The following is a 26,811-nucleotide window of genomic DNA, read 5'->3' on the forward strand; positions in this document are numbered from 1 at the left end:
CACCCCAGATCCCAGCTGCAGGGGGCCAGGCTGGGGGCTCCCAGAGGAGCTCAGATCTCAAAATGTGGGTGCCAGGGCCAGACCTGGGTCTCTGAAATGTCCCACATGTGTCCCTGCTAGGTGCTGCCTGGGGGCAGCCAGATGGAGGAGGAAGGATGGCAAGGGTCAAGGCGAGGCGATCAGCCCAACACCGCCTCCCCCAACCCAGGCTTGCAGAGGCCCCTGGGCCAGGCAGGGCCCGAACTCCATCCCTGGCATCCCTCTCATTCCGCATCCCTTGGGCAGGCTCCATCCACTCCAAATCCGCATCCTCAGCCCCGCCTCCCTCCACTTCCTGCACTTGGCCACCTCCCATCCCCTCCAGGTTCACCCCTGAAGATGCAAAGCAAAGCAAACCAAAGGAAGCGGGGTGTTTAATAGAAAAAAGAAACTGGAAGAGCATCCACTATGGCAAGATGTGGCACTTGACACCATCTGCCCCCAGCTCCCCAGTCTGCCAGGCTGGGGGGTCGTAGAATGGCCATGCCGTGCTGCCCGTCTCCCCTGCAACCCACAGGTGTGCCCTCACTGCTGCAGGCCACAGGAGGCTCAGCACCCCCTTCAGGCGGGGGTACAGTGAGGGCAGCACCAGGAGGAGCCAGGAGCTGTGCACCCATCCACCTTCAGGTCCCCAGGTCCCCTCCGCTCCAGGTGAGGCCATGACAGCTATGGAAGGCAGGAAGCGGAGCCCTGCTGTGGCACAGAATCCCCCTCAAAGGAAAAACACCCTTCCTAAGGGTCCTCTCCCAAGGGGGGCTCCCACCACCACCCCTTGAAGTCTCTGGCCCAGTTAAACTCCTGTGGGAGCTGGTCTGGCTGCCCCTATCCGCAGTCACCATCCAGGGTGCTCAGGGCAAGAGGCCCTCGCCCTGTGCCCTGACCGGCCTCGCCGAGCCTGTGGAGTGAGGCGGGGAGCTGGGGGACCACGGGGGCGGAGGGTACAGCTGGGTGGCCGCATACTGCAATGAGGGCTCTGGGCTGCAAGACTGAGGACTTGGCACCTCACAGTCCTGCCAGTTTAGGACGGAGCTTTGTTTACCTGCAAGGGATAGGGAAAAAAAAAAAGAGAGAGAAAGAAAAGACTGCAGCAGTGTTCAAGACCACCCTCCCCACCAAACCAAGCCACATGTGCTGGTCCCCCACTCTACCCAGGGCCCATCCTGGCTTCCAGAAATGGCTTGTAGCCCCGGGGAGCAGAGGATATGCCCGGGAGGATGCCAGCTCTGCCAGCTGGCCTGGGTGGGCCCAGATGCCCGGCCTCCCACCCCCAGGCCCCATCCCCTGAGAGCTCCTTACAGCAGGAGCAGTACAGCAGCTCCATGACCCGGAAGCAGTTGTCCAGCAGGGCTTTGGGCCGCACCAGCTTCAGGTTCGGCCCTGGGGCATTCAAGACGGACAACACAGATTCCACCTTGGGGCTGACCTCCACATCCTGGAAAGGAGGAAACCGTCAGGAGCGGTGGCGAGATGGGGCCGCACCCCAGGAGAGCCGTGAGGGCTGTCCAGTCACCTGGAGCTGCCCAAACCCCGGAAGAAGGACCAGACTTCCTGTGACCATGAGCCTGGATAGCTATTTCTCACCATCTTCTTCCTGTGGGCGTGGGGAGGGTCCCAGATGCCACCCCTCACCCATGTACCACTCAGAGGCTTCGCTCTTCCATCCTTGGAAAAATGAGTAAAGGGCGTAGACCAGGACAGTGAGGAAAGTGGGGCATCCCGCACCCAGGCATGGCCACCCACCACTGCGTGAGGACCCCCTGACCTGGGGAAAACTGTCCCTCAGGAAGCAGACATCTCCATCAACTCCAAGGAACAAGAGAAGGCCCTCACAGGGACACTGAGGCTTAAGTCACATACACAGGGCAGGGTGTCCAGCTTCAAGCTGGGGTGGTTTCTCTCCACGGTACACAACAACAGGGTCATGTGGGGTGCACCGTGGCACCAAGGGAAGGAAGTCCCTGAACAGGAGGTCAGGGCCACTGTAAAAAGCATCATGGGAAACGTGGGGCGTGATCTTCTGGAAGGGGGCGACAACCAGGCAACATGTCCTGGGCCAAATTGTCCCTCTCCTCCCCCAAAAAGCTGTCTTGGTCCTACCCCTTGGTACCCGTGAATGTGACCCTATTTGGAAATAGGTTCTTTGCAGAGGTAATTAAGTTCAGGATCTTAGAAGGACATCATCCTGGATTTCGGGTGGGCCCTAAATCCAATGCCTGATGTCCTCGTAAGAGAAAGGTAACAGAGACATGGAAACACAGGGCAGAAGCCCATGAAAAGACTGAGACAGCCAGGCACGGTGGTTCAACCTGTAATCCCAGCTCTTTGGGAGGCTGAGGGAGGCATATCACTTGAAGCCAGGAGTTCAAGACCAGCCTAACCAACATGGCAAAACCCTGTCTCTACTAAAAACACAGGTGTGGTGGCAGGCATCTGTAATCCCAGCTACTTGGGAGGCTGAGGCAGGAGAATTGCTTGAACCTGGGAGACGGAGGTTGCAGTGAGCCGAGATTGCCCCACTGCACTGCAGCCTGGGCGACAGAGTGAGACTCCGTCTCAAAAAAAAAAAAAAAAAATAGCCACCACAGAGGACAGGCAGGATGGCTCGTGCCTGTAATCCCAGGACTTTGGGAGGCGGAGGCAGGAAGATCACTCGAGGCCAGGGGTTCAAGACCAGCCTGGGCAACATAGCGAGACCCAATCTCTAAAATAATAAAAAATAAAATGAAATGAAATAAACAAGAAAAAGAGCCACCAAGGAGATCAAGGAGTCTCCTGACTTTGTAGGAATCGACAGCCTCCCCACCAGTCTCGTTCCAGGAAAGCGCCAGGCAGCTGCAAAAACAGGTGCTAGTCCCTAAGCCCTTTCACCATCGGAAGCTCACAGTTGGCCTGGGATGTTCTCCCCATAGGCTGGGCCTTGTCAGCAGCTGGCTGGGCAGGGCAGCAGGTGAGTCCCTGGGACAGGTGTGCACCAGAGTCCTGAGGAGGGCTGGTGGGGACGGGGAGAGGTCCCACAGCACACACGGCCTGCATGGGTCATCTCGCCACCTTCCTTTTTACTACAACTCAGGCATTTTAGAGGACAATATCCCTGAGGCCTCAGATCAATTTCTCTGAGCAGGGGCGGGGATGGGGGACCTCTTTTTTTTTTAATTAACTAAAGTCCATAATTTACATTAGGGTTCACACTCTGTGTTGTACAGTTCTGTGGGTTGTGACAAATGCATGATGCCATGTATACACCATGAACGTATTATAAGCATAGTTTTTTTGTTTTTTTGGTTTTTTTTGAGATGGAGTTTTTCACTCTTGTCGCCCAGGCTGGAGTGCAGTGGCGTGATCTCAGCTCACTGCAACCTCTGCCTCCCAGGTTCAAGCGATTCTCCTGCCTCAGCCTCCTGAGTAGCTGGGATGACAGGTGCCCGCCACCAAGCCTGGCTTATTTTTGTATTTTTAGTAGAGACGGGGTTTCACCATTTGGCCAGGCTGGTCTCGAACTCCTGACCTTAGATGACCCACCCACTTTGGCCTCCCAAAGTGCTGGGATTACAGGCGTGAGCCGCCACGCCCGGCCTGCAGCATGTTTTACTGCCCTAAACATTCCCTGTGCTCCATCCATTCTTCCCATCTCCCCCTACCCCGCCTCCAGGCCCCTCGTGTTGCAGAAACAAAGAGGGTACGATGACTTTCCCAGGATCCAGAGGGAGAGAGGCAGAGCCTAGAACAGAGTCTCAGAGGCATCGCCTGCCCCCCGAGCCCGGCTCTCATGGCCACCACGGCCGCCTCTTCCTTCCACAGGCCTCTTTTCCGGCACCCCTCCCCCACTTCTCCCACGTCCCTCAGCTTGTGCCCATCTTTCCGTGTGTTCGCCCTTTCCCTCACCAGCCCTTGGCCACACCTCATAGATTCATACACGCACATGCTCACACACACACATACACACACGTGTGCGCACACACACACACCCCGCCTGCCACCCCTCTGCACGACTCACCATGAGGCCCTGCTGGACATTCAGCAGCAGCGTCTGCACCTCCTGCAGGTACTTCCAGGATGGGTGGCCCTCGAGCAGCACGTCCTGCACCGACTCAGTGGCACTGAGACTCACCAAGACCCACAGATACCGCAGCTCCCGCTCGCTCACCAGGGCCCTCTGCTGCGGAAACAGGGAAGTCACTGCAATTCGGGAGACATGGGCCTCTGGGCTCTGACCACCCCCTCATCAGGGACTTGCCCCTGCACAGGGAGCAGACACGGGCCATCCGCTGTGGACAGTGGACAAACATGTGCCTGGGCCAAGGGCCAGCCTGCTCTCGGGGCTGAGGAGAGGCCCCAGGCCAGCAGCACCACATGCCAATCCCAGCGTGCCTCTGAGGCTGGGGCCCACCGGATGTCACAGGAGGCAGTGTCCCCCCAGCCCGGGAAGGGATTCTCACCAGCCTGGTGACGTTGGCGATTCTGAACACCCCCTCGTAAGGCACACTGATCTTGTAGTTGATGGGGAAGTAGTGTTTCTAGAGAGGCACAAGAACGAACTATGAGGCCAGAAGTAGAAATGACCAGCAGGCTCCCCAACCTCCCAAATGATCTTTTTTTAACAGTTAGTCTCACTCTGTCACCCAGTATGGAGTGCAGGGGCAGCATCATGGCTCACTGAAGCCTTGACCTCCCAGGCTCAAGCAATCCTTCCACCTCAGCCTCCCAAGTAGGTGGGACTACAGGTGTGTGCCACCACGCCCAGACGATTTTTTTATTTTTTGTAGAGATGGGGTTTCTTCATGTTGCCCAGGCTGGTCTTGAATCCTGGGCTCAAGCCTCCCAAAGTGCTGGGGTTATAAGCATGAGCCACCACAAGCGGCCTCCGGATGAATTTTGATGTAAGAGGAGAGAACTCAGGGCCCAGACCTTTGATGGCAGAGGTGGTCCTGTGCAGAGAGGTATGCCTAGCTCTCAACTGGGATAAAAACACTTCACTTTCTTCTGGGACTCAGGGAGGGTGAAACAAAATACACAGTTCCTGTTAAGGCAGAAATTTCAGGCTCAAGAGTGAGGACAACGCTACTTCAAGAAAAACATGTTATTTTGTGGGTGAGAATATTCTAAAACCTATGATGGTGATGGTTGTACAACTCTGTGAACTAAAAAACCTTTGAGTTGTGCACTTTAAATGAGTAAATTTTGTCTTTTATATATAAATTATATATATAAATTTTATATATATAAATTTTATATATAAATTATATAACATATATAACAATTATATAACATATATGTCTTTTATATGTCTTTTATATATATATGTCTTTTATATGTAAATTATATCTCAGTAAAGCTGTTAAAATAAAAAAGACACAAGCCAGGTGCAGTGGCTCACGCCTGTAATCCCAGCACCTTGGAAGGCTGAGGAGAGAGAGTCACTTGAGCACAGGAGTTTAAGGTTACACTGAGCTATGATCCCGCCACTACATTTCAGCCTGGACAACAGAGTGAGACCCTGTCTGTAAAAATTAAATTAATTAATTTAAAAAGATACATAGATCAGGCATGGTGGCTCACACCTATAATCCCAGCACTTTGGGAGGCCAAGGTGGGCATTTTGCTTGAGCCCAGGAGTTCAAGAACACCCTGGGCAACATAGCAAACCCCTGTCTCTACTAAAAATAAAAGTTTTAATTAGCTGGGCATGGTGGCGCATGCCTGTAGTCCCAGCTACTCGGGAGGCTGAGGTGGGAGGATCATTTGAGCCTTGGAGGTGGAGGTTGCAGTGAGCTGAAATTATCCACTGCACTCCAGCCTGGGCAACAGAGCAAGACCCTGTCTCAAAAGAAAAGAAAAAGATTTTTAGGAAAAAAAAAAAAAAAGGGGGCTGGCCGCGGTGGCTCACGCCTGTAATCCCAGCACTTTGGGAAGCTGAGGCGGGCGGATCACGAGGTCAAGAGATGGAGACCATCCTGACTAACATGGTGAAACCCCGTCTCTACTAAAATTAGAAAAATTAGCTGGGCATGGTGGCGCACGCCTGTAGTCCCAGCTACTCAGGAGGCTGAGGCAGGAGAATCACTTGAATCGGGGAGGTGGAGGTTGCGGTGAGCCAAGATTGAGCCACTGCACTCCAGCCTGGCGACAGACCAAGACTCCATCTCAAAAAAAAAAAAAAAAAAAAAGATATATAGAGCCACACAGACATCTCCACTCTGCAAAAAGAACCAAACATTCCGATTTCTAGGTCTTTAGCTCCCTGGCTAATAAGTGCCTGGGGCCTGGGGTTCCTCAAAGAGCTCCAGGTGTCCGTTCCTGAGTCATACGGTGACTGCCATCGTGGAGGTGGGATTAAAGTGAGATCAATGCGGAGGGGTGGAGGACCCAGGAGATGGCAGGAGAGGGGTCAGTAAGTGCAGACCAGGTGCATGGGTAGGTTGCAGAGAAAGGCAGAGAAACAGGCCACGGTCAGCTCAGGGCTGACACAGGTCCTAGGAAGGGCTCTGAATGTCCAGAGGCCTATGCCAGGTGAGCCCCGGGCCTCGGGGACAGGGACACAGCTGGTGCCCACGTGGTTACCATGTACTGAAGTCGGCTCCTGTACTGCAGCTTGTCCCGCAGAAAACCCGTGACAGTGCACTCCTCACTCTGCGTCAAGGGCCACATCTCCAAAGGCTCGTTCCCCAAGGCCATGCCAAGGAAGATCCCAAGATCTGTGGACCACACCCGACAAGAGCACATGAGCACCCTCCATCTCATCCACGCCATCCACAACGTGCAAAGCCGAGCACGACCGTCATCCGTTTGCATAGGTGACAAGCACCGATGGGAAAGGTGTGGTGGGGGGCACGGGATCTGGAATGCTTTCCCTGGGGTCTGGCTCCAGAACAGCAAGGTCAGGCAGGCACGAGCAGTCCAGAGGGTCCACACCCACCCCACGCCGGCCACTGGAGCCCCCCAGGAGGCACACCTCAGGGTCGACGTCTGGTCTCCCCGCTTCTCTCGCTCCGTGGGGCAGGCACAACCTCCTGCCCAGGACAGCCTCTGCCCCTGGTGTCTGGGTGACATGTTTTCAAAGCTCGTTGCTGGGATTTCCAGCCCGGCATTCAGGAAAGCGAATCATCCTGGATTCTGGTTTCAACTTGACAAATGACTCTTCAGTCACCCACGCCACTTTCTTTCCTGCTCTATCTGATCTTAGTGTCCCTCCCAGCTAACTACGCCAGCGGGTCTGTCGCGCCTTCCAGTCTGGTCATTCTGGGACATTACACAGATCTCACACTTGTCTGCGTCTCTTCCTGCAACAAACGAGCCGCTGAAACATGACCATCCTTCGCCACTGGGGGTCACTGTGACTTCAAAAACAGCCTATACACTTTCCATGTGACTGAACAGAAAAAATAGGAGAGAATTCGTAACAAATAGGAATAAAGGTTAAGTCCATCAGAGCAGAAAGAATAAAACAGATGTAGGCCAGCAACTACCCAAAATATCAGACTCACTAACTAGATAAATAAATTCACATTAAAACAATCAGATATAATTTTTCTTTTTTTTTTTTTTTGTCACCCTGGCTGGAGTGCAGCAGTGGGATCACGGCTCACTGCATCCTAGAACTCCCATACTCAAGCGATCCTTCTGCCTCAGCCTCCAGAGTAGCTAGGACTACAGTTGCACGCTACTGCGCCTGCTAGTTTTTGTATTTTTTGTAGAGACACGGTATCGCCATGTTGACCAAACGCCTCGAACTCCTGAGCTCAAGCAATACTCCTGCCTCAGACTCCCAGAGTGCTGGGATTATAGGTGTGAGCCACTGTGCCCAGCCCACTTTATTCAAATGAAAAAGTTTTTGTGTTTGTGGTTTTGGGTTGTTGGGGCTTTTTTTTTTTTTTTTTTTTTTTTTGAGACAGGGTTTTGCTATGTTGCCCAGGCTTGTCTCGAACTCCCAGTGTCAAGCGGCCCTTCTGTCGTGGCCTCCTGAGTAGCTGGGATGAGAAGCACGTGCCACTACAGCCAGCTTCCCAGCTTTTTTTATTTATTTATTTATTTTTTTCAGACAGAATCTTTCTTTGTCACCCAGGCTGGAGTGCTGTGGCACAATCTCAGCTCACTGTAACCTCCACCTCCCAGGCTCAAAGCAATTCTCGTGCCTCATGCCTCAGCCTCCCAAGTAGCTGGGATTACAAGCAGGGGCTACCATACCCGGCCAATTTTTAGTAGAGATGGGGTTTCACCATGTTGGCCAGGCTGTTCTCAAACTCCTGGCCTAAAGTTGATCTCCCTGCCTCTGCCTCCCAAAGTGCTGGATTTACAGGCATGAGCCACCATGCCCGGCCATACACCCAGCTCATTTCGTTTTAATAATTAATACTTGATGTTGGCCAAGTAGTGAGACAAGTGCTGTCCTGGAAAGCAATTTAGCAATTTCTGTTATTAATGGATTTAATAGTATCCGCACCCTTCAAACCACTAAGCCTTAAAAATGTCTATACTCTTTCACCCAGTAAATTCACTTCTAGGAATAAATTGGAAGAAAAGCAAAAAAGATATAACCAATAAATTATGAACAAAGATGTACAGAGCAGCACTTATTTTATAACAGTGAAAATCTGGAAATGGCCTAGATGTTCCATAATAATGCATGCAGCCAATAAAAATCACACTGTCAAAGGGCTGTGCTATGAGAAAAATTAGATATGCTTAGTGAAGCTTAAAAACAGCATGACTCAACACTATCTGTGTTCATAGCACGACTACCAAATCTCTATGAGAGATTTTTTCATGTTTTTCTTTTCAAATAGGGTCTTACTCTGTTGCCCAGGCTGGAGTGCAGCGGCACCATCATTGTTCACTGCAATCTCAAACTCCTGGGTTCAAGCAATCCTCCCGCCTCAGCCTCCCAATAACTGGTACTACAGTTGCCACCACCACACTCAGCTAATTTTTTTTTTTTATTTTTTGTAGAGATGAGGTCTTGCTGTTTTGCCCAGGCTGGTGTTGAACTCCTACGCTCAAGTGATGCTCCCACCTTGGCCTCCAAACGTGCTGGGATTACAGGCATGAGCCACCACACCTGGCCTCGGCCTTGCAGGACTTTTTTTTTTTTTTTTTTGAGACGGAGTCTCGCTCTGTCGCTCAGGCTGGAGTGCCGTGGCTCAATCTTGGCTCACTGCAACCTCCGCCTCCTGGGTTCACGCCATTCTCCTGCCTCAGCCTCCTGAGTAGCTGGGATTACAGGTGTGTGCCACCACATCCGGCTAATTTTTTTTGTATTTTTAGTAGAGACGGGGTTTTACCAGGTTGGCCAGGCTGGTCTTGAACTGCTGACCTCGTGATCCTCCCACCTCAGCCTCCCAAAGTGCTGGGATTACAGGCGTAAGCCACCGCACCCAGCCAGGACATTTTTTATATTCTATAATCCATATCTATTATTATTACAGACAAAAGCAATAACCTTTTATTTTTCTTTTTTGCAAAAGCAGTCAGGCAGGCTGAGTCACCTCCCTGAGCCACCCCCAGCTATGAGCAGGAATTACTGATTGGATTTTCCCCACTCCCCAGCATCTGGGAAGACTTTGTCCTTGCAGCCCTTCTGGTCTGGGCCACACCACCCATTTGCTACCTCCCCCACTGCCTTCTCCAAACCTGCCCTGCTCAGGCCTCCTGCCTCGCCTTTGTCCCTGCAGGACCTCCCACCAGAAGTGCCCTTGCTCAGCTCAGAGCCTCATGTCTCCTCAAGCCCTGTACCCCATATAGCCCCACATTTTTTGCTAAGTTGCAAGTTTGCAATCTATCTTGCACTTCCTCTCTCTCTCTTCCCCTGTGCCTGATACAGTATTGGGCCAGAACGACAGATAAACACGAACTGAACCAGTGTTTGGTCCTTTAACATCTGCTTGCTTTCTGTCCTAAGTCCTGAACCCCTCAGCTTGGCACCTTCCCTTGCAGGTCAAGATGATCCCTGCCTCCTGGGCTCATGCTTTGCCCTGCGCTAGGTACCCTCTCACACTACAGACCTCTTTCAAAGCCTCCCAGAGACTCTTCTCTCCCCGCCATCACCACGCCAGGGTCTCCCCTGCCTGCACCAGCCCTCATCGGTCTCTGTCTCCAGCACCACCTTCCCCATTCACTCATGACGTGGGATTACAGGTGCACCCCACCACATCTGGCTAATTTTTTTGTGTATTTTTAGTAGAGACGGGGTTTCACCAGGTTGGCCAGGCTGGTCTTGAACTCCTGACCTCGTGATCCACCCACCTTGGCTTCCCAAAGTGCTGGGATTACAGGCATGAGCCTGTATGTGAATCCATAACGCAGTTAAACACTGCACAGCCCAGCATGCTGAGCACTTCACATGTGCCTTTGGGGATTTGCCTCAAGCAGTAGAAATGGGAGCAGACATTGTCATCCCTTGCAGAGCTGGTTAAGGCACAGGTTGTCCTGCCTGCCCCAGAGTCTCTGCTCAACCAGTCTAGGATGCAGTCAGAGAGTCTACCTTTCTAACAAGGTCTCAGGTAAAGCTGTGGCTGGGGGTCTGGAACCACAGACCTAGAGCAACAGTTGCAAGCTGGTGTCCCAAGGGCCACCTCTGGTCCACAGGGATTTCACATAACAATTCACAATTTCAGCTTTTCCTTAAAAAAATCAGTATCTCTGCCCACACTGGGTCTTTTTTCCTCTGTGGCCATCACCATTGGCCATCTACTCCACCTCCCAACCCTACAGCAGCTGCCCTTCTCTGTGTCCCGTTCTGGGGCCCTGGGGACCCGGCAGCTGTGGCCTCAAGGCAGGGACTGTGCCTTGGAGTGACACTGAGCCTCCCAGCCTGGCACAGTGGGCACACAGCTGCCCTGGAAACCCCGTCCACAGATGATCTGCCTCTCCCCCAACTGGGCAGCCTTCCTCTGAGGCTGCATCCCAAACATCATTGCTAAGTGCAAGTTTCTTTTTTTGCTGCCTCCACCCACCCAGAGAAACAGGTTAACAAACAGGGAACAGGCAGGGACAGCACAGCCCCAACCTCAAGGCCACTGTCCCCCACATGCTCTGCACACCAGGAACCCCACAGTCAGTGCCACCCCTGACCTTGGTCAGGAGACCCACCCTGCCCTCGTCTTAGCCCAGAGGTAAGAACCCACAAGACAGGCTGGGCACGGAGGCTCACGCCTGTAATCCCAGCACTTTGGGAGGCCAAGGTGGGCGGATCACCTGAGATCAGGAGTTTGAGACCAGCCTGGCCAACATGGTGAAACCCCATCACTACTAAAAATACAAAAATTAGCCAGGCGCAGTGGCAGATGCCTGTAGTCCCAGCTACTTGGGAGGCTGAGACATGAGAATCATTTGAACCCAAGAGGCAGAGGTTACAATGAGCTGAGATCATGCCACTGCACTCCAGCCTGGGCGACAGAGTGAGACTCCGTCTCAAAAAAAAAAAAAATTAAATTAAAATTAAATAATAAAACAACCTGCAAGACAGAGAGGAGGCTGAAGAAAGATCCGTGTGAGAACGGTACTCCCTTCCTGGTTCCCTGGCCCTGGGTGGGGGACAGGAGGGACCTGCTCCCTCTCTGAGATGACCCTATGTGCAGTGACAAGTGAGGCTTGTCACCCCCAGACCCGGGGACCAAATCTGAGCCTGTGCAGTGGGTTAAATAGCATCTCCTCCAAATCCACATTCACCCGAACCCCAGAGTGTGACCTTGTTTGGAAATGGGGTCTTTGTGAAGTAGGAGGTAGGCCCGACTCCAGAGGCGGAGCCCTGACACTAGACCAAATTAAGGACTAGTGAAAACAGGGATGGATGGGGCAGAAGCAGCATTCCAAAAGACACGCCCAGCAGTGTGCCATGTCAGTTTACCATTGCCATGGCAACGCCTGGGAGTTACCACCGCTTTCCATAGCAATGACCCAATGGTCCGAAAGTTACTACCCCTTCCCTACAAACGTCTGCATAAACTGCCCCTTAATCTGTATGCAATTAAAAGTGGGTATAAATATGATCGCAAACGGCCCTGAGCTGCTCCTCAGTACACTTCCTCTGGCACAGCCCTGCTCTGCAGGAGCTGGCACGGAGCTGTAACACCTCTTCAGTAAAGCTGTTTTCTTCTACCACCAGCTTGCCTTGAATTCTCTCCTAGGCAAAGCCAAGAACCCCCACAGGCTAAGCCCCCTGGGGGCTCGCCTGTCCTGTGCCACTTACAGGCGTTATTAAATGAAGGATGTCAAGATGAGGCCATCATGGATTTAGGCAGGTCCGTAAATCCAGTGACTAGTGTCCTAGGAAGAGGAGAGGACACAGAGACACTCAGAGGGAAAGGCCACACAAAGACAGAGGGAGATCTGAGTGACTAGGCCACAGGCCAAGGAAGCCAGGAGCTGCCAGGAGCCTCCAGGAGCCGCCAGGAGCCTCCAGGAGCCGCCAGGAGCCGCCAGGAGCCGCCAGGAGCCGCCAGGAGCCACCAGGAGCTGGAAGAGGCAAGGGAGGCTCCTTCTCAGCACCTTTGGAGGGAACGCAGGCATGCAGGCACCCTGATCTCACACTTCCGGTCTCCAGAACTGTGAGATGATACATTCCTGTTGCTCTAAGCCACCCAAAGCTTTCTAACTGGTTGTGGCAGCCCAACTTCCTCAGCACCCCAGCCCCTGGGCACCAGCCCCCACCTCAATCTGCTGCTCTACCTCTCCTTCATTCCCCAGCCAGTCTTTGCCTGGTCCTAAGACCCACTTCCTGGAGCTTTTTCCCCTCTTCCTTGCTTTTCTTTCTCTCTTTTTCTTTTCTTTTCTCCTTTTTTTTTTTTTTTTTTAAAGACAGGGTCTCACTGTGTTGCCCAGGTTGCAGTGCAGTGATGCAATCCTTGCTCACTGCAGCCTCAACCTCCTGGGCTCAAGTAATCCTCCCACCCCCGCCCCCTGAGTAGCTGGGATTACAGATGTATGCAACCACACCTGGCTAATTTTCCTTTTTTCAGAGATGGAGTCTTGCTATGTTGCCCAGCCTGGTTTCAAACTCCTGGCCTCAAGCCATCCTCCTGCCTTGGCCTCCCACAGTGCTGGGATCACAGGCGTGAGCCACCAGCCCAGCATCCCTTGCCTTTCATTCGCACCTCCACCTCCAGAATGACCCTCATTCCCTCCTGTGCAGACGGTGACAACAGTAACTCCTACAAACACTGCCAGACTGATCTTCAAGAGCAGAGGAACTCCCAATCACGATTCCACCCCCGCCCGGCTCTCAAATCCTCCAGGGCCGCCTGCTATGGGGAGGGAGGCACACTTCGCCTGGCTTTCAAGGCGTCAGCCAGCCAGGTCCAAACCAGCTCCCAGCCTGGCCTCACCATCCCACCACCGAACCTTTGCTCACACTGGCCCCTCTCCCTGGAACATGGGCCTCACAACCCCAGGTCTACCTGTGTGAACACCACCCCACCTTCTAGACCATTTCCAGTAGCCCCCTCCCCCATGCTGCACCCCTGCTTCTCATGACCTAGGGGTTTCCAGAACATTGGGTCCTGATGGGTCCTTCCACCCGTCCTTAATGTCCCAACCCTTTGTTGTATATTTCTACAAGAGCCAGGGTGGACCCAACTCTTCTTTGAATCCCTTGCAGGCTCATAGCCTGAACCTCAAACAGTTCCTGAGCACTCAACCCTGTGCCAGGCGTTGGAGACAGAGGCACGAGACAGCAAGGTCCTTGTTGTCATGGCAGTGACTCTGCAGTGGGCACGTGGGAGGCACCAGAAAAATGTGTTGAATTTGAGTCAATTGAACTGAATCTTGGAGACAGAGGGGATCTTGGTCTGGCCTCCCACCCAGCAGGCATAAGAGGCTTCCAGATCCTTTTTTTCCTTTCTGTCCTCATTTCAACTTATTTTTCTTTTTACCAACAGTGTTGTCTTTCTGCTTTTTAATTCTGTTCTGTTATAGAGGGAGGGTTGGAGGGGAACAGGCTGCCTTCTGCAGGCACCTGGCTGCTCTTCTGCCATGGGTCTTGGGTTCCTGGATACTTTCACCAGCCCCTGCTCCCCTCCACCGGCCATACCCAGGACTGGGCCGCTGCTGCCCGCCCAGGCTCCCCAGCACCCACAAGCCTGGAAAGGTGAGATGCTGCCACCTACCCCCAGTGCCTGCCCCGACCTAAGACCACCCTGAGGACCATGCCCGCTCAGCCAGAACTGCCCACCCAGCTTGCCCGTCAGAGCCTGAAGTCAGCGGCAGACAGGGCAGACGGTGGCCGTGGGAATCCCAGAGGGTGTCTGCAGTCCGGCAGGAAAGCATCGCAACTTCTCACCAGCAAGAATGCCCTGGTTGCTATGGTTACAGAAGATCCTGGATCTAGGCCAAGGCCTCCCAGGGCAGGTCCCTAGGGACCCCCCAGTACTCACAGCGCAGCAAGGCGAAGCCCCGGGGCATGGTGGTGTTCCTCGTCCCCCTGAGAGCTCAGGCGCCGTCCCCAGCAGTGTGTCCACAGAGGCCTAAGCACGGCCTACATGGCCTCGGGGCAGCAGAGGTGGCCACTGAGTCAGGGAAGGGCTGGCCCTGGAGGAGTGGCTGGGCTGCGGGAGCGGGCAGGTGCCCCAAGGGAGCAGCTGCCCTTATCTGCCCGGCAGCGTGGAGGACAGCCGGGGGGCAGTGGCTGCGAGTCCCATGGCAGCCCAGAAGCAGGTCTGAGCCGGTGGCTTGGGGGTCTTTCGGGGTCTTCCTTTCCAAGGAGCAGGAGGAGAGAGTCCCTGGCAGGCCTCTCGGAATCTGGGGCTGGGTGACGCTTTCTCTGATTTCTCCGACTGCAGCTGCTCAGTGTGAAATCTGGCTCTGGGAAGAGAAAGGAGGAGAGAAACTGATTATGTAAGAGCAGCGCTGCCACTCAGCCATCAGCCACAGTGCACACCGCACCCACGGCCTGCACAGGACCACCCGGCCCTGGCAGCTGGACACGGCTCACATGAGAAATGACTTCAGGATGTCCGAGCAGCCCTGGCCCATGAGTGAGTTACGATGACACCAGCTGGCAGCCTGGGGCTTGAACAAAAGCAGGACCAAGGAATGAACAGGTGGCTTGAGTTCACACATCGAGGGCTATGGTAGAGCCCATGAATGACTCAGGCTAAAGGACAGGTTAAAAAAGCAGACGAGCTCCCACTCCGAAAACAATGCCGGACGCGGTGGCTCACGCCTGTAATCCTAGCACTTTGGGAGGCCCGGGTGGGAGGATTGCATGAGCCCAGGAGTTCGAGACCAGCCTGGGCAGCATAGTAAGACCTCAGTTCTATTAATAAAAAAAATTAAGAAAAAAAAATTTTTTTTGAGACGGAGTCTCAGACTCTGTCATCCAGGCTGGAGTGCAGTGGCGTGATTTTTGGCTCACTGCAGCCTCCACCTCCCGGGTTCAAGCAATTCTCCTGCCTCAGACTCCCAAGTAGCTGGGATTACAGATGTGCACCACCACGCCTGGCTAATTTTTGTATTTTTAGTAGAGATGGGGTTTCACCATGTTGGCCAGGCTAGTCTCAAACTCCTGGACTCAAGTGATCTGCTGCCTTGGCCTCCCAAAGTGCTGGGATTATGGGCGTGAGCCACCACGCCCGGCCAGGGCTAAGGTCTTTACATTCATTGAATCCCTCACAGCAATCTCATGGAAGCACAAAATCTCAGTTTATCAATGAGGAAACTGAGGCCTAGAAAGGTTAAGACACTTGTCCAAGGTCATACAGCTTGTAAAAAGAGTGACAGGAATTCAAACCCTGTGGGCTGGTGGCTGCTCCCAAAAGTCGACACCCACACAGGGCTCAGCGTGTATGCATGATCCTCCCATCTGCCCCTCTGGACTCTGCAAGGTCTGGACCATTGTGTCCATCCTGCAGATGAGGCTGGAATTCCATCTCTGATTTAGTTCTCTTCCATCCCCTTGCCTCCTCCCTGTCTCCCCTCTGGTGGGAGGAAATGACTACAGAGTGATACCATCGGGGAAGAGCAGGTATGACTTGGGCATCTTCTTCATTGTGTGATCCATGGTGTCACCAAAGAATGCTGGTACTTACCCTGAGAGGTGCTCAGCAGGCAGGCAGGGCCTTATAGAGAGAACATGGGTTGTTCAAGTTAATCCCTTATGCAGTCACCCTGAATCTCAGTCCCGGTTGCTGCCTGCTGCTGCTCCTCTTCCTCGTCCTCCCTCCTCCTTCCTCCTCTTCCTCCTTCCTCCTTCCTCCTCCTCCTCCTTCCTCCTCCTCCTTCCTCCTCCTCCGTCCTCCTCCTCCTTTTCCTCCTTCCTCCTCCTCTTCTTCCTACTCCCTCCTCCTCTTCCTCCTCCCTCCTCCCTCCTCTTCCTCCTCCTTCCTCCTCCTCCCTTCTCCTCTTCCTCCTCCTCCTTCCTCTTCCTCCTCCTCCTTCCTCTTCCTCCTCCTCCTTCCTCTTCCTCCTCCTCTTCCTCCTTCCTCTTCCTCCTCCTCCTTCCTCTTCCTCCTCCTCCTTCCTCTTCCTCCTCCTCCTTCCTCTTCCTCCTCCTCTTCCTCCTTCCTCTTCTTCCTCTTTCCTTTTCCTCCTTCCTCCTCCTCTTCCTCCTTCCTCCTCCTCTTCCTCTTCCTCCTCCTTCCCCCTCCTCCTTCCTCTTCCTCCTTCCTCCTCCTTTTCCTCCATCCTCCTCCTTCCTTCTCCTCTTCCTCCTCTTCTTCCTCCTTCCTACTCCCTCCTCCTCTTCCTCCTTCCTCCTCCCTCCTCCTCCTTTCTCCTCCCCCTCCTCTTCTTCCTCCTTCCTCCTTTCTCTTCCTTCCTCCTTCCTCTTCCTCCTCCTTCCTCCTTCCTCTTCCTCCTGCTTCCTCCTTCCTCTTCCTCCTCGTTCCTCCTTCCTCTTCCTCCTTCCTCCTCCTTCCTCCTCCTCTTCCTCCTTCCTCCTCCTCTTCCTCCTTCCTCCTCCTCTTCCTCCTTCCTCCTACTCTTCCTCCTTCCTCCTCCTCCTCTTCTTCCTTCCTCCTCCTCCTTCCTCCTTCCTCCTCTTCCTCCTTCTCCCTCCTCTTCCTCCTCCTTCCTCCTTCCTCTTCCTCCTGTGTCCTCCTTCCTCTTCCTCCTGCTTCCTCCTTCCTCTTCCTCCTGCTTCCTCCTTCCTCTTCCTCCTCCTTCCTCTTCCTCCTGCTTCCTCCTTCCTCTTCCTCCTCCTTCCTCCTCCTCTTCCTCCTTCCTCCTCTTCCTCCTTCCTCCTCTTCCTCCTTCCTCCTCTTCCTCCTTCCTCCTCCTTCCTCCTCCTCTTCCTCCTCCCTCCTCCTCTTCCTCCTCCTTCCTCCTCCTCCTTCCTCTTCCTCCTCCTTCCCCCTCCTCCTTCCTCTTCCTCCTTCCTCCTCCTCTTCCTCCTTCCTCCTCCTTCCTCCTTCCTCTTCCTCCTCCTCTTCCTCCTTGCTCCTCCTCCTCTTCCTTTTCCTCCTCCTTCCCCCTCTACCTTCCTCCTCCTCCCTCCTCCTCCTCTTTCTCCTCCCCCTCCTCTTCTTCCTCCTTCCTCCTTTCTCTTCCTTCCTCCTTCCTCTTCCTCCTCCTTCCTCCTTCCTCTTCCTCCTGTGTCCTCCTTCCTCTTCCTCCTTCCTCTTCCTCCTGCTTCCTCCTTCCTCTTCCTCCTCCTTCCTCCTTCCTCTTCCTCCTTCCTCCTCCTTCCTCCTCCTCTTCCTCCTTCCTCCTCCCTCCTCCTCCTCTTCCTCCTTCCTCCTCCTCTTCCTCCTTCCTCCTCCTCTTCCTCCTTCCTCCTCCTCTTCCTCCTTCCTCCTCCTCCTCTTCTTCCTTCCTCCTCCTCCTTCCTCCTTCCTCCTCTTCCTCCTTCTCCCTCCTCTTCCTCCTCCTTCCTCCTTCCTCTTCCTCCTGTGTCCTCCTTCCTCTTCCTCCTTCCTCTTCCTCCTGCTTCCTCCTTCCTCATCCTCCTGCTTCCTCCTTCCTCTTCCTCCTCCTTCCTCCTTCCTCTTCCTCCTCCTTCCTCCTTCCTCTTCCTCCTCCTTCCTCTTCCTCCTTCCTCCTCCTTCCTCCTCCTCTTCCTCCTCCCTCCTCCTCTTCCTCCTCCTTCCTCCTCTTCCTCCTCCTTCCTCCTCCTCCCTTCTCCTTCTCCTATCCCTCATCCTCCTCCTCTGTCTCACCCTGGCAATTCCCCTGCTGTTACAGCATCACTACAAACACTAACCTATCTAGAACATTTAGTTGTCATTAGTTTGGGGATTTTTTCAGGTTTATTGAGGGCTAATTTACATATACTACATTTTACCCTTTTCGGTATACAATTCTAAAAGTTTTTAGCAAATTCATAGAGCTATGTAATTACTATAATAATCAAGACACAAAACATTTCCATCTACCCAAAAAATTCCCTCCTGCGGCTTCTCAGTCAGCTCCTCCCTCAGCCCCAGCCCTAGGCAACAACTCATTTGTTTTCTGTCCAGCACGCTTGCCTTTCTCAGAATGTCAGATAAATATAATCGTAGTGTGTGGCCTTTTGTTTTGGCTTCTTTCACTTGGGACACTGCATTTGGGAACCAGCCATGTTGTTGCACGAGTTAACACAGATGCTTGATGGGGTTAAGCCCTGATAAACCCATCATAAGTCAAAAATAACATAAATAAAAAACAGATTTAGGCTGGGCACAGTGGCTCACACCTGTAATCCCAGCACTTCAGTAGGCCAAGGCTGGCAGATCACCTGAGGTCAGGGGTTCGAGATCATCCTGGCCAACATGGCAAAACCCCTTCTCTACTAAAAATACAAAAAATAGACATGGTGGTGCACGTCTGTAATCCCAGCTATTCAGGAGGCTGAGGCAGGAGAATCGCTTGAACCCAGGAGGTGTCTGTAATCTCAGCTACTTGGGAGGCTGAGGCAGGAGAATCGCTTGAACCTAGGAGGCAGAGGTTGCAGTGAGCCAAGATCACGTCACTGCACTCCAGCCTGGGTGACAGAGTGAGACTCCATCTCAAAAAAAAAAAAAAAAAAAAAATTTCCCTAGCCAGGTGTGGTGGCTCATGCCTGTAATTTTAGCTACTCAGGAGGCTGGGGTAGGAGGATCGCTTGAGCCCAGGAGCTCAAGGCTGCAGTGAGCTAGGATCGCACCACTGCACTCCAGCCTGGGCAACAGAGTGAGACTCTGTCTCAAAACACAAAAATAAAAAATAAATTACCGTGCTAGGCCTGCATTGTGACGTCTGCCAGTTGGGGCAGTAAGGCCCTCCTCATCCTGCGGACTTCACCCCCCACTCCTTCCCTACAACACCTGCTTTGTTTTTGGTCCCTCTATCCCCTGTCCAAAAACCAAGACCACCTTCCTAGGGAGGGAACATGGAACTTGAATTAGAATCCTTGCAGTTTAACTCTGGAGCCTGTGCCCCAGTCCTTAAGAGGTGGTGCAATTTCATGTTCAGGACACACACAGCCTGTGAGAAATGCCAAGCACCCACTCAATTTGCTGTATAACAAATCACCCCAAAATATAGTGACTGAAAACAATCATGTGTTATTTTTCATAAACTACAGGTTGGCTAGGACTTAGCTGATCTAGGCTGGACTTGGCGGATCTGGACTTGGCTCAGCTGATCCAGGGTAGGCTGGGCTGATCTAGGCTGTCCTTGGCTGATCTGGGCTGGATGTGGCTGATGTAGGCTGTCCTTGGCTGATCTGGGCTGGATTTGGCTGATCTGGGCTGGATTTCGCTGACCTAGGCTGTCTATGGCTGATCTAGGTTGGACTTGGCTGATCTAGGCTTGGCTCTGCTGATCCAGGTTGGGCTTAGGTAATCTAGGCTGTACTTGGCTGATCTAGGCTGAACCTGGTTGATCTAGGCTGGGCTTGGCTGATCTAGGTTGAACTTGGTTGATATAGGCTGGGGTTGGCTGATCTAGGCTGAACTTGGCTGATCTAGGCTGAACTTGGCTGATCTAGGCTGGGCTTGTCTGATCTAGGCTGTACTTGACTGATATAGCATGGGCTTGGCTGATAGTCCTAGCTACTCAGGAGGCTGAGGTAGGAGGATTGCTTGAGCCCAGGAGATCCAGGCTGAGCTGGGCTTGGCCACATGACTTGCTGTGACCAATGGGACATACTTGTGCATTGGGACTTTACCTCTCTTGCTACCAGGGGACCTTCATATCATGTAAGTAATCCTGGTAGCCTGCTAGAGGAGGCATTACTGAAGCCCCTGACATTTGACAGAGGCTATCCTAGATGAGCTGGTCCCAGCCAAGTCATCCCAGCATCCTAGTCTACCCACAGAATCATGAGATGTAATCAATATTTATTTATTTTAAGCCATTAAGTGTTAGGGTGGTTTGTCACACAGTAGGAGCTAACTGATACACCACAAAGGTCCACCATCTCCAAAATGCTCCATACACCGGCTCAGCCCCAAATCAAAACAACTTCTAGGAGTGGTTCAGGTAGCTTCCCTCAGATTGAAGCTCAGTCCCCAGTCAAGGGGCCTTTGAGGACAAAAGTGTGCTGTCCTTGCCATAGGACCCAGCTCAGAATCTTCAGTTGGAAGACGAACTTTCTAGAATTCAGGACTAGCCAAGACTTTTTTTTTTTCTCTGCCGTATTTTATTTATTTTTTGCAACTTTTTTTTTTTTTTTTTTTTTGAGATGGAGTCTCACTCTGTTGCCCAGGCTGGAGTGCAGTGGTGTGAACTCGGCTATCTGCAAGCTCCGCCTCCCGGGTTCACACCATTCTCCTGCCTCAGCCTCCCAAGTAGCTGGGACTACAGGCGCCTACCACCACGCCTGGATAATTTTTTGTATTTTTTAGCAAAGACAGGGTTTCACCGTGTTAGCCAGGATGGTCTCGATCTCCTGACCTCGTGATCCACTGGCCTCAGCCTCCCAAAGTGCTGGGATTACAGGCATGAGCCACCACACCCAGCCTACTTTTTGCAACTTTTTATAATGGAAGTTGTCTAAACAAACTGAAACAAGGTAGAATAGTATAACAGACCCCCATATAGCTGTTACTCAGCTTCAAAAATGGTCAATCTGGCCGGGTGCAGTGTCTCACACCTGTAATCCCAGCACTTCGGGAGGCCGAGGCGGGTGAATCACTTGAGACAGAATAAACTCCAAGGAGAAGGGGAAAAACTAACAACTTCAAATACCAAAAGAAAAACAAAAAAGTTATTTCCACAGAGTTGTCCATAAAAGGTCAGGAGTTTGAGACCAGCCTGGCCAACATGGTGAAGCCCTGTCTCTACTAAAAATACAAAAATTAGCCAGGCGTGGTGGTGCATGCCTGTAATCCCAGCTACTCAGGAGGCTGAGGCATGAGAATCACTGGAACCCAGGAAGCGCAGGTTGCAGTGAGCCAAGATTGCACCACTGCCCTCCAGTTTGGGCAACAGAGCGAGATTCTGTCTCAAAACAAAAGAAAAAAGTTATCAATCTTCTGTCATTCCAGTTTTACTCATCCCCCAATTTTTTTTCCAGGAATATTTTAAAGCAAATCTCAAACATGCCATTTCACCAGTATGTAAGGATTTTTAAAATATATAATCACAATATTATTATCACACAACCTTCAAATTAATAACTCTTTAATATGATTTCATATAGAATCCATGTTCAATTTTCCCTGGTTATTTTTGAAATCTCTGTTGTGCATCTTAAGTCTTTTTTCTTTCTTTTTAAAAATCAATATACAATTTGCATGCCATAAAATTTACCATTTTAAAGTGTACAGGCTGCGTGTGATGGCTCACACTTGTAATCCCAGCACTTTGGGAGGCCAAGGCCGGGGGATCGCTTGAGCCCAGGGCTTTGAGACCAGCCTGGGCAACATAGTGAGAACCCATACCTACCAAAATAAATTTTTTTTAATTAGTTGGGTGTAGTGGCACGGGCCTGTGGTCCCAGGTACTTGGGAGGCTGAGGTGGGAGGATCACTTGAGCTAGGGAGGTCAAGGCTGCAGTGAACCATGATCATGCCACTGCACTCCAGCATGGGTGACAGAGCAAGACCCTGTCTCAGAATAAATAAATAAAGTGTGCAACAGCCAGGTGCGGTGGCTCACTTCTGTCATCCCTGCACTTTGGGAGGCCAAGGCAGGTGGATCACCTGAGGTCAGGAATTCGAGAGCAGCCTGGCCAATATGGCGAAACCCTGTCTCTACTAAACATACAAAAGATTAGCCAGGCTTGGTGGTGCATGCCTGTAATCCCAGCTACTCAGGAGGCTGAGGCAGGAGAATCACTTGAACCCGGGAGGCAGAGGCTGCAGTGAGCCGAGGTAGTCCCACTGCACTCCAGCCTGGGTGACAGAGCGAGACTCCGTCTCAAAAATAAATAAATAAAAATAATAATAAATAATAAATAAAGTATACAACTTTGTGGGTTTTTTTTTAGTGTACTCACTAAGTTGTGCAACAGTCACCATTATTTAATTACAGAACATTTTCATCACCCCCAAAATAAACTCTGAACTCATTAGCAGTCACCCCCTATTCCCTCTTCCTCCCAGCCCCTGGCAACCACTAATATTCTTTCTGTCTCTACGGATGTGCCTATTCTGGACATTTCATATAAATGGGATTGATTATGCAATACGGGACTTTTCATGCCTGGCTTCTTTCGCTTAGCATGTTTTCAGGGTTCATTCTTTCTGTAGCATGTTATGAACTGAATGTTTGTGTCTCTCCAAAATACACGTGTTGAAGCTGTAACCCCTAATGTGGTGGTTCCTGGAGATGAGGCCTTGGGAAGTAATTAGGCTTGGCTGAGGTCACAAGGACGGGGTCCTCATGGTGGGATAATGCCTTTATAAGAAAAGACATCAGGCCGGGCTCAGTGGCTCATGCCTGTAATCCCAGCACTTTGGGAGGCCAAGGCAGGTGTATCACAAGGTAAGGAGTTCAAGACCAGCCTGACCAACATGGTGAAACCCCATCTGTACTAAAAATACAAAAATTAGGCGGGCGCAGTGGCAGGTGCCTGTAATCCCAGCTACTCAGGAGGCTGAGGCAGGAGAATCGCTTGAACTCAGAGGGCAAAGGTTGCAGTGAGCCGAGATCACGCCACCGCACTCCAGCCTGGGCAACAGAGTGAGACTCCATCTCAAAAAAAAAAAAAAAAGAAGAAGAAAAGAAAAGACATCAGAGTGCGCTCACTCTCTCTGTCTCTGTCTCTTTCTCTCTCTCTCTCTGTCTCTTCCCATACTCACACAAAGAACAAGTCATGTGAGCACATAGTGAGAAGGTGGCCATCTGCAACCCAAAGGAAGAGCCCTCACCGGAAATCAATCATGCTGGTGCCCTGATCTCAAACTTCTAGCCCAGAGAATGGTGAGAAAACAGATTTCTGTTGTTTAAGCCACCCAGTCTATGGTATTTTGTTATGGAAGGTCAGGTAAACTAAGACACAGCATGTATCCGTACTTTACTCTTTTTATTGTCAAATAATGCTCCCTTGCATGAATATCCCACATTTTCTTTGTCCATTTCAGATTGTGTTGCTTTCTGGCTTCCTCCAAAGGTAACTAATGAGGATTTTTAGGGTCATTTTGAAATTATTAATTTTGGCCAGGCGCAGTGGCTCGTGCCTGTAATTCCAACTCTTTGGGAGGTTGTGGGGGGTGGATTGCTTGAGCCCAGGAGTTCAAGACAAGCCTGGGCAACATGGTGACACCCTGTCTCTACAAAAAATACAAAAATTAGCCGGACATGGAGGATTGCACCTGTAGTCCCAGCTACTAGGGAGGTTGAGGTGGGAAGATCACTTGAATCCGGGGAGGTGGAGGCAGCAACAGGCCATGACCATGCCACTGCACTCCAGCCTGGGCAACAGAGTGAGATCCCATCTCAAAAAGTAAAAAAAAGAAAGAAAGGAGGGAAGGGAGGGAGGGAGGGAAAGAATTTTTTTTTAATTTATATATTTCAATCCATTGAAGTTACTTTAAAGTCAGGCTTATTGAGGTGTAATTGATGGACAGTGAAGCTCACCTTCTTTAAGTATACAGTGCCCTTGGTTAGTGAACTTTTGGGCTGTTTCCACCTTTTGGCCATTATGAATAATATGGCTATGAAAATCCATGTGCAAGTTTTTGTGTAGGCATAACATTTTCTTGTTGCTGTTGTTGTTGCTGTTGTTTTGAGACGGAGTCTCGCTCTGTTGCCCAAGCTGGAGTGCAGTGGTGTGACCTCAGCTCACTGAAACCTCTGCCTCCCAGGTCCAAGTGATTCCCCTACTTAGCCTCCCAAGTAGCTATGATTACAGGCGTGCACCACCACTTCCGGCTGATTTTTTTGTATGTTTAGTAGAGACAGGATTTCACCATGTTGGCCAGGCTAGGCTCAAACTCCTGACCTCAAGTGATGTGCCTGCCTCAGCGTCCCAACATGCTGGGATTACAGGTGTGAGCCACCATGCCCAGGCAACATTTTCAATTCTCTTGAGTATATACTTAGGAGTATATACCTATATATCCTGTATGTACATTCAGCGTTTTCTGGAAAAAGCAAAACTCCAGGGACAGAAATTAGATCAGTGACATCCCAAAATGGGGAGTGGGGAAGGGGATTGACTGAGAAGGGGCACAAGGGAATTTTGGGAGGTGAAAGAAATGCTCTAAATCCTGAATGAAGTGTTGGTATATTATTTGTTGAAATTTATCCAACTGTATGCTTAAAGAGGATGAGCTTTACCGTACATCAACTGTACTTCAAAAAGCCTGACTTAAAAATAACTTTAATTGATTGAAATATATACATTTAAAAATTAACTTTTTTTTTTTTTTGAGATGGAGTCTTGCTCTGTCACCCAGGCTGGAGCGCAGTGGCAAGATCTCAGCTCACTACAACCTCCACCTCCCGGGTTCAGGAGATTCTCCTGCCTCAGCGTCCCAAGTAGCTGGGATTACAGGCATGCACCATCACACCTGGCTAACTTTTGTATTTTTGGTAGAGACAGGGTTTCATCTTCTTGGCCAGGCTGCTCTCGATCTCCTGGCCTCATGTGATCCAGCCACCTCGGCCTCCCAAAGTGCTGTGATTACAGTCAACACAAAGTAACATAGCAAGACGCTGTCTCTACAAAAATAAAAAATACAAAATTAGCCAGGCATGGTGGTGTGCACCTGTAGTCCCAGGTACTCAGGAGGCAAAGGCAGGGTAATTGCTTGAACTCAGGAAGCTAAGGCAGGATAATTGCTTGAGCCCGGGAGGCCAAGGCTGCAGTGAGCCACGATGGCACCACTGCACTCCGGCCTGGGTGATAGAGTGAGACGCTGTCTCAAAGCAAAAAAAAACAAAAAACAAACAAAAAAAACCCAAAAAGTCTAGCACACACAATTATGTACAGTACCTAATACTTGATCATGATAATAAACTATTAAATTTATTCTTGTAAAGTTTTTCTTTTAACAAGTGTCCCTCGTCTATAGCCTAGAGTTTCCTGATTGCAGATTCATGGTCCACTTCAACATGTTCCTCTGTCTTTTTTTTTGGGAGACAGGGTCTCCTTTTGTCATACAGGCTGGAGTACAGAGGCGTAATCACAGGTCACTGAAGCCTCTACCTCTTGGGCTCAAGTGATCCTCTCACCTTAGCCTCCCGAGTAGCTTGGACTACAGGCATGCACCACCACACCTGGCTAATTTTTATTTTTAGTTTTTGTAGAGACAGGGTCTCACTATGTTGCTCAAGCTGGTCTGAAACTCCTGGGCTCAAGCAGTCCTCGACCCCGGCCTCCCTAAGTGCTGGGATTAGAGGCGTGAGTCACCACGCCTGGCCTCCTCTGCCTTCTCTTTCTGCATGTTTGCAGTGGGAACAGGCTCAAGCTCAAGCTCAAGCCCTTTGTCATGATACAAGCGGTGCTGTGTTCTTTCAACAGAAGGCACGTGACAACTGCGCTCCACTCTGCTGATGCTGGCAGCCAACGCTGCTTAATGCCTAGATCCATTAATTCACTGAGGGCTGCTAAATGTGATATTCTAATTCATCTCACTTTCTGATCAAGCCTTTCCCCATGAGGCAAGCAGAGGCAGTAGCAGATCAACAGCTTTGCCAAGATGTCTGATATAAATGGAATATTGTGCTTTCCTCCTATTTCTGTACTCTGCCTGAAATCAGATAGTCTCCAGGCCTGTGGAATTTGTTTTCAAATGCCTGCTTCTCAAACAAGATTGGCTGGGTTCTGGATGTGCATTTTCCCATTATGACCCAAAGACATCTGAATGAATTTAATCAAATACACTCCCGGATCCGGGCTGTACATTTCTGGTGGGTGCCACCTATCTGTGATCAGTGTCAGCACATCTGGAAAGCTCAGTGCCACACCATATCCCAAGGGCATCTCCAAAGCTGGAGTGTTCTCAGGTGAAACAAAACATGAAAATCCATGCCAGTTTTATAAGCGACAGAATCACCAAAACAGGGCGATGCCTTAGTCAGCATTTCCTAACTTAGAGCCAGGTGTCTACCACAACACCCTTGAGCCAGATCTACCTACATGGAGATAGATTTCCCTGCATTCATCCACTTTTTTTACTTAAACCAGTTTATTTGTTTAAAAACAAACAAACTGGGCTGGTGCGGTGGCACACACCTGTAATTCCAGCATTTTCGGAGGCTGAGGCAAGAGGATTGCTTGAGCCCAGGAGTTTGAGACCACCCTGGGCAACATAGTGAGACCTAATCTCTACAAATAATTTTTTTCAATTAGCTAGATGTGGTAGCATACCCGCAGTCCCAGGTACTCAAGAGGCTTGATCCCGGGAGGTCCAAGCTGCAGTGAGCCGTGGCTGACACAGAAAGACCAGCCCGGGTGACAGAGAAAGGCCTTGTCTCAAAAATATAATAAATAAA

At 51.2% G+C, this 26,811-nt stretch overlaps 1 protein-coding gene across 9 annotated transcripts in view; it reads right to left on the minus strand.

Moving 5' to 3' along the window:
- Positions 1–395: 395 nt before the first annotated feature.
- IL34 (interleukin 34) overlaps positions 396–26,811 on the minus strand; it is a 76,220-nt gene continuing 49,804 nt past the window's right edge. For 4 of the 9 annotated variants that reach the window (XM_054453757.2, XM_054453758.2, XM_063654522.1 and 1 more), the window contains exons 2-7: positions 14,403–14,829; positions 6,598–6,731; positions 4,476–4,553; positions 4,034–4,195; positions 1,336–1,471; positions 396–1,078 (exon numbers count right to left, since the gene is read on the minus strand). In XM_054453757.2, the coding sequence (XP_054309732.1) occupies positions 888–1,078; positions 1,336–1,471; positions 4,034–4,195; positions 4,476–4,553; positions 6,598–6,731; positions 14,403–14,430 (729 nt within the window). In that variant the 5' untranslated portion in view covers positions 14,431–14,829 and the 3' untranslated portion in view covers positions 396–887. Of the gene's footprint in view, positions 1,079–1,335; positions 1,472–4,033; positions 4,196–4,475; positions 4,554–6,597; positions 6,732–6,988; positions 7,913–12,220; positions 12,298–14,308; positions 14,328–14,402; positions 14,830–26,811 lie in introns of those variants that run through there. The other 5 variants (XM_054453759.2, XM_054453760.2, XM_054453761.2 and 2 more) reach the window with 4 other exon arrangements.

The sequence above is a fragment of the Pongo pygmaeus genome, chromosome 18 (genome assembly GCF_028885625.2).
Source record: "Pongo pygmaeus isolate AG05252 chromosome 18, NHGRI_mPonPyg2-v2.0_pri, whole genome shotgun sequence".
Taxonomy (NCBI): Eukaryota; Metazoa; Chordata; class Mammalia; order Primates; family Hominidae; genus Pongo; species Pongo pygmaeus.